We start from the raw sequence: 12603 nt of genomic DNA on the forward strand, positions 1-12603 counted from the left end.
GGGAGGGTGAAATGAGCTGTGTATCCTTTGCTGTGGGTGGGATGCTGACTTCTGATGAAAGTCTACAACCTTTACTGGTCTGTGGTGGGTCAGTCTGTTCTCAGCAGTGCCTTGTGGTATTTCAGGGTAACATGGGAGTGTGGCCACCATTCATCTCAGGAAGGTGCAAGCTCATAGAAACTGGGAACCAGATGGACAGACCACCTCCCCTCACTGTGCCCTCACCCACAGGCAATCCTCTTGCCTCACAGACCTCACTCTGTTCCACCTGAGGGCAGCAAAAATGCTCTGCTTTTCTGACATCCGAGAATACGCAACAGGAGAGATGGGGGGAGCTGTGAAAAAAACTAAAACTCCCTTAAAATGCCTTCACCCTTCCCGTTCCTTAGCACTGGCGCTGCAGACGCTGAGCAGCCCTTCTGCATTGGCACTGGTTTCACAGGACAAAGTTAAACACCAGGACTGGTCCCTGCCCCCACCCACTCCTGCAGAGTGGGGCTGGCTGGTCAAGAGCCCGTGGGCAGATGCCCTGCTCTTCATCGCCCACACGGCCAGCACCAAGCAGGGCTGCAGCCACACAGCTGCAGGAAGGTCTCCGAGAAAAGAGAGGGATGTCTGTGTGTGACGGGGGGGTGGTCTGTGGGAAATGGCTTTGATTTTGCTTGCAGAAGTCTCCCCTAAATTATCACTGTCTTTTTCTCCTGTGACAGGATCATATGCTCAGAGGCAGCAGATGCCCAACAGCAGCTCCATCACCCAGTTCCTCCTCCTGGCATTGGCACACACGCGGGAGCTGCAGCTCTTGCACTTCTGGCTCTCCCTGGGCATCTACCTGGCTGCCCTCATGGCCAACAGCCTCATCATCACCACCGTAGTGTGCGACCACCACCTGCACACCCCCATGTACTTCTTCCTCCTCAACCTCTCCCTCCTCGACCTGGGCTCCATCTCCACTATTGTCCCCAAAGCCATGGCCAACTCCCTCTGGGACACCAGGGACATCTCCTACTCAGGATGTGCAGCACAGCTCTTCCTGATTGTCTTTTTCCTTTCAGCAGAGTGTTCTCTCCTCACCGTCATGGCCTATGACCGCTTGGTGGCCATCTGCCAGCCCCTGCACTACGGGACCCTGCTGGGCAGCAGAGCTTGTGTCCACATGGCAGCAGCTGCCTGGGCCAGTGGGTTTCTCTATGCTGCGCTGCACACGGCCAATACACTGTCACTGCCGCTCTGCCAAGGCAATGCCCTGGGACAGGTCTTCTGTGAAATCCCACAGATCCTCAAGCTCTCCTGCTCACACACCTACCTCAGGGAAGTGGGGCTAATTGTGGTTAGTGTCTTAGTAGTTTTTGGGTGTTTTGTTTTCATTGTGCTGTCCTACGTGCAGATCTTCAGGGCTGTGCTGAGGATCCCCTCTGAGCAGGGACGGCACAAAGCCTTTTCCACGTGCCTCCCTCACCTGGCCGTGGTCTCCCTCTTTCTCAGCACTGCCATGTTTGCCTACCTGAAACCCCCCTCCATCTCTTCCCCATCGCTGGACCTGGTGGTGTCAGTCCTGTACTCGGTGGTGCCTCCAGCAGTGAACCCCCTCATCTACAGCATGAGGAGCCAGGAGCTCAAGGGTGCAATGTGCAAACTGATAACTGTATCTTCTTCTGAAGGAATAAAATTTTGAATAACATTTATAATGTAATTTATCACAGACCCAGAGTGTCTTCTGAATTTGTTGTAGTTTCTCAGGGTATTTCATTTCTGATAAAGGTGTCGTCCCCATTCTAATTCTTTCTGTGATTTTCTTTTCTGAAGGTGCCCTGCTCTCTCCTCATCTAACAAAGCCAAAGGGCCATTAAACCACTATGTTTTTCCTGGGATTCTTTCTTCCAAGGCCTTTCTGGAGCTGCAGGGACAGTTCCTGTATCCACAGACGGAGGGGAAAAAATTCCTGGCATGGCAGCACTGCCAGGGAACACCACCCCTTGGCTCTCCAGTGCTGTCCTCCTTCCACTTCCACACCCTCCTTCTGACCCCCTGCCTTGGTGTAAGGCCTGAGTGCTCTGGCAGCTTGGTCACCGCCGTGCTGCGTGGCAGTCCTGTGAGCGCAGGCAGGGGCAGGCAACGGGCACTCTGTGACGGTGCTGGCCTCCATCAAATGTTCTGGATTTGTGGAGACCACCTGAATGCAGCACTGCAACGTGCTTCCTTGAACCGAGGTCCCCGTGCCCATTGCTCATGACGAGGGCCATCTCCGCGAGGTGCCGAGCAGGGCACGACACCCCCGGGCTGAGGTGCTGCCAGCCTCTGGCAGGGGCAGCAGGAGGCCAGGCAGTCACTGTGCCTGCTGCAGTGCTCTGCCTCCGCCTTGCCAGGGACGGGCTCGTGCCTCCGAGCACCCCTGTGTGCGTGAGGCTGGGGTTCAACCACGCCAGCAGAGCATGAGGCCAGCTGAGGTGGGGACACCTCCCAGGGCCCGGCCGTTCCTGTGTGTGACTGCAGGAACAAAGGCCACTGTCCCAGGGAGATTCATCTCACCCGCCTTGGGCAGGCTCATTGCAAGTGCCTCTGTCTGATCACGACACCCTTTCTGGATGGTGCCCTCAAATGTGTCCGAGCAATCAGGGAGGTTCTGGGGTCCTGGCAAAAGGCAGACATCCAGCCTTTGTTCAGGAAAAGCAAGAAGGACAATTCGGAGAAATACAGGCTGGTCATTCTCACCGTAGTGTCTGGGGAAATGCTTGTCACGTCGCTGCTGCCTGAGAACATGGCAGCACAGCAGCAGGCACACCGCTTGCTCATGTCTATGCAAGAAGCTGAAAGGCTCGCAGCCTTGGAAGAGCGCGGTGAGGCCGTGGCATGGTCAGGAGAAAGGCCACAAGGAGGGTGACGGGTCGGGATGTCCACCTGAAGGGTGGTTTCCCAGGTGGTGGAGCTTTCCTTGGAGGTAGGGAAGAGCAGGAGGGAGAAGCACTGCCACCCAGTGCAGCTGGGAAAGTGGAGACTGGAGGTCAGGAGGAGGAAATGTCACTCAAGGGCTTGTGCTGTGGTGGGAGACGTCGTCCAGAAGGAGTGTGAGATCAGTCCATGTCTGTGTGTTTGCAGGAACAGCGTGTGAGGGTGGGCAGACATCGGTGCATGTGTGGCAAGGGCAGGGTGAGAGCAAGGTGGGGAAGCCAGATGGGTGCCTGCAGCCTGCCGGGGAAAAGCAGCAGCCGTGGGACAGCGTAGGACAGCGTGAGATGGAAGGCAAAGGGCACGGGCAAGGCTGGAAGTCACCAAGAGAACCCAAGGGTTGTCCCCTTGCGTATGGCCATTGTCTCTGCCACCAAGGCCTATGAGAAGGCGAGTTGTCCTCTGGCCCTGGGGCCTCATGGCCTCCTTGTGACCACTTGCACTGAATCCTTCTCCCTTGAGTGATACTGCCCAGTGAAAGTTCCCAGCACTGGCCACAGCCTGCCACGCTGAGGCCCGGCACCTGCACTCCGCTGCTCTCCTGCCTCACTGCCCCTGGGAGATGAGACTCCATAATTCCTTTGCTGCTGGAGCCAAGGTGGACAGGGGTGACACAGGGTTTCAGATCCAGCTGAGCATCACAGCTGTTGACCCATCTGGCAGCAATGCTAAAATGCTGATGTAAAGAACCTACAGACACCTAAAGGAACGTTGTCACTGTGCTGACCTGTGAACGTCGGGGTCAGTGGGTTGACCATTGGCTTCCATGAGCCCAGCAAGCCTCTCCCTCACTGCCCCCCCTCCTTCTTCACTCACTTGGTATTTGTAGGGCTGTTCCTGTGCCTATTTTCTCATGCCTTTCTCTTACAAATGCTGCACACTGTCTTATGTCCTTTCTTGCATTGGTTTGTCACAGAGAGAATTCACAGCTAGAATTACTTATGAGCTCAGGGAGGTAGCAGGTCCATTTCAGAGCCAGCTGAACGTGGCTTTCTTGGCCATGGGGCCAACTCTTGACCTCTTCTCACCTTTGTCAGCCCTACAAACCCCATGACCGCTCCCAAACCCTTGCCATGTAAACCCACGGGGTCAGAAAAGTCCCCAGTAAGATGTGAGGTCATTGATCTGAAGGCTTCCTCAGGCTGGTTAAGTAAGAGTTTGGCCCCTTGCTCTCCCTGATTTAGGTTCTTTATGGCGGAGAAGGGACGCATTGGACCTCAGCTGTGGCACCAGGGCCAAGATCAAACATGTAACAAAAATAGCGGGTACCAAGTGCCCAAAGTCCAATGCATGCTAAATTTTGCTGCAGAGCATACTGGGGTGGTTGGCAGGTGGCACTGTAACGGTGAAATGAAATGTCCCTAAGGAGAGGAAACCCAGCTGTCCTCAAGACCAGAGGGACAAAGGGCTGGACTGTGCAGTGCTGGCACAGACATGTCTGTCTGTGTTGCCTCTGCAGCCCCAGAGGACATGTGGTGCAGGTGAACCTCATGTCCAGGGAGGACAAAGTGCTTTGGAAAGTGTCCTTGGCTATGGACATGCCGTGACCCAGGAACACTGTGAAAACCGTTGGTCTGTTTCTCTAAATGCATTACCCCAGGGGTGACTATCAAGACTCCCGCCTATACTGGGGAGGCACCAGAAGCCTGGGGGTTAGTCAGAGTGGTGCCCACCTACAAGAAACGTAGAAAAGAGGTTCCTAGGACTGTCAACCTGATCGTAGTGCCAGGAAGGTTGTGGAGCTGATCATCCTGAACAACAGCCAACAGCAAGCATAGGACAACCAGGAGGTCAGGACGAGCTAGCACAGATCTATGAAAGGCAGGTCCTGCTTGATGAATCTGATCTCATTTTGTGACAAGGTGGCCTGCCTAGCGGATGAGGGAAAGCCTGGGGGTGTTCTCTACCTGGACCTTAAAAAAGCCTTGGACAACATATCCCACTGCATTCTCCTGGAGAACCTGGCTGCTCATGGCTTCAGTGGGTGTTCTCCACGCTGGGTTAAAGCTGGCTGGACAGCCAAGCTCCAAGAGGGGTAGTAAATGGAGTGACACCCACGTGACGACCCATAATTACTGGTGATCCATGGGCTCAGTGTTGAGGCCAGTCCTGCTTCAGAACGTTATCAATGGTCTGGATTGAGTGCACCCTCAGTGAGTTTGCATACAGCATCAAGTGGGGTGGAAGTGCTGATCTCCTTGAGGGCAGGAAGGCTCTGCAGAGGGGTCTGCACAGGTTGGAGTGTTCAGCTGAGTCCAGTTGTATGAAGTTCATCCAGGAGAAGTGCCAGTTCTGCACATGGCTCACCACACCCCCACATAACTCTACAGGCTTGGGGCAGAGTGGCTGGAAGGCTGCCTGGTGGGGAAGTACCCTGAGGGTGAGGATTGACAGATGGTTGAGCATGAGCCAGCAGTTGTGTGCAGATGACCAAGAAGGCCAATAGCATCCTATCTGGTATCAGAAAGAGCGTGGCCAGCAGGACCAGGGCAGTGATGGACCCCCTGTACTCGGCACTGCTGAGGCCACACCTCAAACAAAGTGTTTGTGGTTTGGGCCATTCAGTTCAAGAGAAACGTTGAGGTGATGGAGTGTATCCAGAGAAGGGCAACAAGGCTGGTGAAGGGTCTGGAGCCTTGTTTGGATGAAGAGGGTCTGAGAGGACTTGGCTTGTTCAGTCTAGAGCAGGCGAGGCTTCAGGGAGACCTTTATGCTCTCTAGAAGTACCTGAAAGGAGGTTGTAGATGAGTGGGGGTAGGTCTCTTCTGCCAGATAACAAGTGACAGGACAAGAAGCAACAGCCTCAAGTTACACCAGGAGAGGTTCAGATTGGATGTGAGGAAAAACATCTTCACTGCAAGGGTGGTCAAGCATTGGAACAGGCTGCCCAGGGAGCTGGGGGAATCTCCAGCCCTGGAGGTGTTTCAGAAATACACAGTTGCGGTGCTTAGGGACATGGTTCAGTGATGACTTACTGATACTCAGGTTACGGTTGGATGTGATGATCTTTAAGGTCCTTTCCAACCTCAATGATTCTGTTTCTGTGCTTCTATGGTCTTGGAAGCCTACCTAGACCACTTGCTGAGCAGGCTGCTCTAGCTGACCCTGCCTCAGCTGCGCAGTTAAAGGTCAGTCCAACCAAAAAGCAAACCATAGAGATATAAGAGCATCTATAGAATGTGTCAACACAAATAGAGGAGCTCATCTGAAGAATGTTTCTCCACTCAAATGGATTGCGGGAAAGGTATTTGATAAATCTGAGAAAAACAAACTTGTTTTTTGGTGGTCACATCCCTGGACAAAAGGAGGGTGATGGAGGGGTCTGGTATTAGGAGGGCACCTGGGTCTCAGGAACTCCTCATGCAGGAGGACGTGCCTGACTGTGAGGGGCCTGTGAGGTCAGTTCTGCCTCTGGAGGTGACAGGCCAGCATCAGGAACGTGGCTGGGACAGTCCCTCTGCCAAGGGACCCCACAGGCCCCATCCAGGAGAAGGGCTGGGATAGGGCTTGTCATGTCCATTTTGCCTGTGGACATGACAGGACAGCGGCAGGCACAGGGCTTGGTCATGTCTCTGGAAAAAGCTGAAAGGCCAGCAGCAGCCATGTGGTTTGGAAGACCATGTGGAGGTGACTTCACTTTTTTGAGGGGAAAGACCACCAAAAAAACCCTAACAGGTTGGGTTCCCTGCTTGAAGCGTAGTTTCTGAGATGGTAAAGCTTTGCTGGGCAGTGGGAAAAATCTCAAGAGAGGAAAAAATGTGACAAAGGCAAGCTCTGATGGTGGAGAGTGGCTATCGGGAGGAAGAACTGTCACTCCAGGGGTCCTGCTGCGGTGCAAGAGCTCAGCCAGAGGGAGCCTGGATCAGCCCATGGCAATGTTGGGGTGAGAGCAAGGCAGGGCAGCGAGATGGTGCCTACAGCCTGCAGGGAAACAGGGGCATGGGTCCAACTGCCGCGATGAGAGACGGGACGCTGCTTGATGCAAGCAAATGTCGATTTATTGTATACAATCACAAGTTTATATACGTTATCAGAGGCCGCGCGCTTTAAACAGATTGGTTCTTTAAACTACACATTACATAAGGCAATCCCTCATCGGTTAACTCCAAACAAAGAGCACTTTAAGTAAGTTTCAACAGTCATCAATCAGCACAAACTTGTTACTTCTCTTTTGGGCCATCTGTTCCTCATTCCCTTATCTTTACTCAGCCTGACTCCTCCTGTCAGTTGTTACCTATTCACATGCCTTGTCCTCCCGAGGTTTGTAGCCATCCTGCCAAGGTTTTATGGCCGTCCTCCCAAGGTTGATGGCCCACAGGCTCCAGCACATCCCCACTGATCAGCTGGACCGTACTTGGAGACTTGCCTCTCAGGCCCTGTCCCACATCTCCCCCTTCCTGTTGCACAAAAAGATCTTTCTTCACAGACTGTGTTATCCACTTTTGTAGACACCGCAACAAACAGGGTAAAAAGAGTAACAAGAAGACACAAACGGCTAAGGCATAAACAATCATCTTCACTAAACTTCTTAAGCATCCCGACAGTCCCCATCCTCCAAAAAGTTTATCCAACCAATCCCAGCTGTTGTCTTGTGAAAGTTTAAAGACTCCAGCTTTAAGTTGTTGAAATGCTGGTATGAACCGGTTCCGAGTGGTCAGAGAGATTCATGCAGCACATGCCATCAAAATCCTCACAGCCGTGTCCTTGCGCTAAAAGCAAAAAATCGATAGTGGCCCTATTTTGCAATGAAGCATGGCGAACCCTGTCTACATCTAATAAAAGACCAGACAATACATTGCTAGTAGCATTCCCTTGTTGAGCAAGCCAGCAGCCAAGCTTATCTAAAGTTGCTAATGCTTTTCCAGTGGCCGCTCCAGGTATAAAGAGGGAGGCAGCAAAGCGTTGACGAAAAGACCAAAACTCCACGTGGTCTTCACAATCGGGTGCATATGCATGAATGCTACACTTTGCCCTATGAGAGAGACGGTGCTGTAAAATCAGAGATGTATTAGGAGTCAGGACAGAAAGGCGGCCGAGGCTACGTGGACCTCCTATTATGAGAAGGGATGATGGGCCACGCTCTGTCCCCACAAATAAAAAATACTCCCGATGGTAATGACAAGGGGGCATTGCTAGACTTGGACAAGTTTGTTGCCGTGTAATTACACCAAACACTAGCATTCCTAAAAACGGGATGGGCAGGAGAGACATCGCATGCTTTGGACTGATTTTTCCCTGTATAGTTCAACTTCACACAAATACCCATTTTCACTGATCCAAGAAGCTCAATCTCTTGTGGTTCTAGGGTAGCCTGCGGGAGACAGGGGACCCATATGTCCCAATTCTCTGTCAGATTTTGTGACCGATTTGGAAAAATTGCTTTTAAATTTGTAGGTACCGGCCACTCATCTAGCGGTAGGCCCACGAGGCATGTGGAAAGGGGTTATTAGGTGAAGCAGTGGCAAGACACCAAGTGTCTTGTCTGGTCACATTTGCCAATGTAACCCATACATTAACCTTAGGAAGTGCAGGAAGAAATGGGTAGCCTTGCACAATCCCTACTGTCACCATGAAGATAAGCACTATTTCAAAAATTGTTTCTGGCCTGCCCTTAGCTTCCATGCAAATCGTTTTTCACATTTTTCTTTAGTCTACTCCCAGTTTTGTTTAAGAACAGTCCAAACAGCAGGCACCAGGTTAGTCTTACTGCACTCAAAACCACAGAGCAGGACTCTTTCTGCTTGTTTATATACAGATAGGGTCCAGTCCCGGGAATATCCCCAATATCTTTGTTCTTCTGCTGACTCGTGACCTGAAGTAAGCAGAATTTTAACAGTATTAATTCCATTAACAAGACAGCCTTCACACCATCGTTTGGCTAATACTACTCTACACCACCATTCCTTTTTACAGTTAGAGCACACACATAAGACCCAAGGCTTACAGTGCCCGCATACAGCACATGAAATTCCCGTGACTGATACTTCTCTACGTTGATTCATTTAGTTATTTTCAGTCCACAGCGTTCAGTTTATACTGCTTCTTCAGTTATTTGTGATCCCAGAAGGTTCAGAAGCTTGTCGATCGAGGTGATGATGCAGGGGATGATCCGGAGGATGATCGGAGTCCTCACCAGATGATTGTGGTAGGGATTCATGGAAGGGTTGTATGTTCTTCACCAGAATCCACCCGGGGCATTTTTCTGTGGAAACACAAGCATAACCTCTTCCCCATGTCACAAGAGGATATGGTCCCATAATCTTACCTGTTTCTGGATCACGGACCAACACCGGAGGTTTAATTCATGCCTCAAGTGAAGCATTCACATTAAAATGCCCAACTATCGGAGGATTATTATCTATTAAAGAACAATTCAAAAAATTGAAAACACACAGAGCTTTCTTTAGTCGTTCCTCAGGGGTTGCAGTCCCCATTCCCCCTTTTTGTTGTTGTAGTAAGCGTTTCAAAGACTGATGAGAGTGTTCAATCAAAGATTGGCCAGTAGGGGAATGAGGAGTACTGGTAATGTGAGATATGCCCCATGAGTCAAGAAAGCCCTTTGTTGCAGCTGAGATATATGCGGGACTGTTGTCCGTTTTTATTTGGGAGGGTATGCCCAAGGTGGCAATAGCATGCATCAAATGCTTGCGGACATCACGAGCTTTCTCTCCTGTGTGACAAGAAGAAAAGAGAGCACCTGAAAAGGTGTCAATAGAGGAATGGGCATAGTTAATTTACAAACTCTGGATAATGTGTAACGTCCCTTTGCCATAGTTGTAAGCTCTGTAGTCCTCTAGGATTAACCCCTCCTGCCATGGACCAAAAGAATGCCTTTGACAGTCAGGACAGATGGTGATGGTATTGGACGCTTGTTGGGAGGTGAGCCCAAACTGCCGTTTGAGACCTCCAGCATTCTGGTGAAAGAAAGAATGGCTTAGTTTAGCCTGTGCTAGGTGATCTGGTAGGACTCGTACTGGTAAAGTGAGCATATCAGCTCGTCGATTCCCTTCTGCAATAAAGCCAAGTAAAGAGGTATGTGCCCTGACATGCATAACAAAATAGGGGTGAGGGCGAGAGTCTAAGAGAAAGACAAGCTCTTGTGATAAGGCAAAGAGTTCAGAATGTGAGACATCACGTAGTACAGATGCTTCAGCTTGTTCTACAATCCCTGCAACATAAGCTGAATCCGTAACAAGATTAAGCGGTGTGGACCACCTTCAAAAAACTCGAACAACTGCAGCCAGTTCCACTATCTGAGGAGAACTGAGAGAGAGGGGGGTTAAGAGATAAAGTTTAACGATTACGATAGTCTGCTTAGCTGTTTAGGGTAATGATAGTCTGCTTGGCCGTTTAGGGTAAAGTTTAACGATTATGATAGTCTGCTTAGCTGTTTGCCAGATCTTACATGGTTTGTTTGGGTGCTGTGATAAGGTATACGGGAGTAAAGAGCCTTATGACCATATAAGTCCAGCTTTATGACCATATAAGTCAAAAGAACAATTACAACCTTGCAAGAACAAGCCAAAGCCGGTTCTGCAGTTTGGACAAAAACTAGGATGTTACTGAGCCTGCGCCAGATGTGGGGGCAACTAGCGGTCACGAGGAAGACTCACCTGCCTTCATCCTCAGGACCCCTGACGACCACTACCAGGGGACACTGTGCAAACTCAGTCGAGAAAAAAATATGGAAATGGCTCGCAGAACTAATTTTAATATGAAGCGGGGATAGGTAATGCATATGTAATGAGATGCCTTATAAAAACAGAGCAAGTTTTCATGTCAGGCGCACATGGTTTTGGTGGGACTACCCCCCCCCCCGTGCTGCCTAGTGCTGAATAAACATACCTACTTCACAAACTTGGAGATTGTGGAGTCTGCTTTCCGCACGTCAGTTTTGGCGAGCCAGCCAGGAGGATCTCCACTCGGCTGCGGGACCGACTGCGGAGCGGACGCTCCTAGGCGCGCCCCGAGCATTTTACTCGGAGGAGTCTCCGCTGCCGGCTGATCACCGCGGGAGTGGACAACAGCCTCTTGAAGCTGCGGATTTAACGGTATGTTTAACGAAGGGACTTAAGCGTATGCACATTCGGGGCTGCTGATAAATCGCGCAGAGACGTCTGGCGTGCAGCATAGTGCCCGTGGGTTGGGTACCTGTAGGGTTTGGGACTGCAATTGGGAAACTCGCTGGCCGGTAGAGCGGCCGGTAGCGATCTCAAGGATAGATCGACTGAGTTCAAGGTAACCGCTGTATCTTGTTGTTGGGAGCCAGGAGAGGCAGGAGAGGGGTAAGCGGGCCTCTTGTAATTCACAAAATATTTGCAGCTGCTAAAAGGTTGTTAACTGGAGTGATGCTATGTTAGATTTCTCTTGGTATTGATTTTGGTTATGGCAATAAGGCATTTGGAATAGACTACCGATTTGAATTTGTCGAACCATAGTGTTTGTGTGAAGTGATGTGTGTGTGATTTTCTCTGAGTGCATGGACGTCCGTGAGAGTGGAATTGAGTGAGAATAAGTGAGAGCGTGGCTGACAGGCGTAAAAAGAGAATTTAAAAGTCAGTTTAAATTCCTTAAGAGTATATCGAAAATGGGTAACACCCAAGGAGGGATACTAAAAAAGAGTCCTCTGGGTTGTATACTCACCCATTGGAAGGATATTGTTGGGAAGGGAAGCACAGAAAGTAAAAAGACCCTCATTAAATATTGTAATCAGTGGTGGCCATTGTATAAGTTAGAGGGCGAAGTTAAGGGGCCGTTTAATGGCACATTGGATTATAATACTTTGTTACAGCTTATGCTGTTCTTGAGAAGAGAAGGGAAATGGGATGAAGTGTCATATGCAGATATGTTTTTCACGCTGCGAAACCATCCGGAGTGGCAAAGGGACTGTGGGATAACACCCCCACAGGACCCTATGGTACTCGCATTGGAGCGAGAAAATAAAGGGGGTAGAAGTAAACTGAAAAGATGCTGTTCTTCCTGCAGCATTGGGCAGAGGTGTACAAAGGCAGACAAAGTTCACCAAGCCCCAGAACAAGACTTAAATGACTTGTTTAAACCTCCCCCCCGGGCACGGGGCCAGGATGCGGACTTGGAAGGAGCTTCAAATCCTCCTGATAGCCCTGTATCTTCCCACACTCGGCAGAAGTCTATTTTACAAGCACCCATCCGAGAGGCAGTGGGGCCAGATGGTGGAACAATGCTACTTAAAGTGCCTTTCTCCACTGCTGATTTGGGAGAGTGGAGAAAGACTGCAAAGGATTATAGAAATGACCCGATAAGTGCAGCCAGGCATTTCCAATTTATCATAAAACAACACAATCCCGATTGGAATGATATACAATTATTATTGGAATATTTGACTGAAACTGAGAAACAGCTAGTTTTGAAAACAGCAGGAAATTTGGCCGAAGACCATTATAAAATTACAGGAGGGGATGTTAAGGAACATTTCCCCCTCCAAGACCCAAAGTGGGATGCTAATAGATCGGCACATATGCAAAGATTACAGGAATATCAGGAATGGATTTCGAAGGGAATGGAGAGAGCAATTCCCAAAACTATAAACTGGTCAGCTTTATATGCAGTTAAGCAAACTCCTTCTGAGTCCCCTTCTGAGTTCCTGGATCGGCTGAGGGATGTGATGCGCCGTAACAG

General features: G+C 50.3%; 1 protein-coding gene across 1 annotated transcript; it reads left to right on the forward strand.

The window, feature by feature from the left end:
- Positions 1–733: 733 nt before the first annotated feature.
- Positions 734–1675, forward strand: LOC308057565 (olfactory receptor 14C36-like; the record flags this gene model as incomplete). The annotated part of the gene is made up of 1 exon (XM_080411644.1): positions 734–1675. One exon carries the CDS (start codon positions 734–736, stop codon positions 1673–1675), a length of 942 nt encoding a protein of 313 aa, XP_080267770.1.
- Between the last annotated feature and the right edge of the window lie 10928 nt (positions 1676–12603).

Source organism: Falco punctatus (genome assembly GCF_963210335.1).
Source record: "Falco punctatus genome assembly, contig: scaffold_52, whole genome shotgun sequence".
In the NCBI taxonomy this organism is placed as follows: Eukaryota; Metazoa; Chordata; class Aves; order Falconiformes; family Falconidae; genus Falco; species Falco punctatus.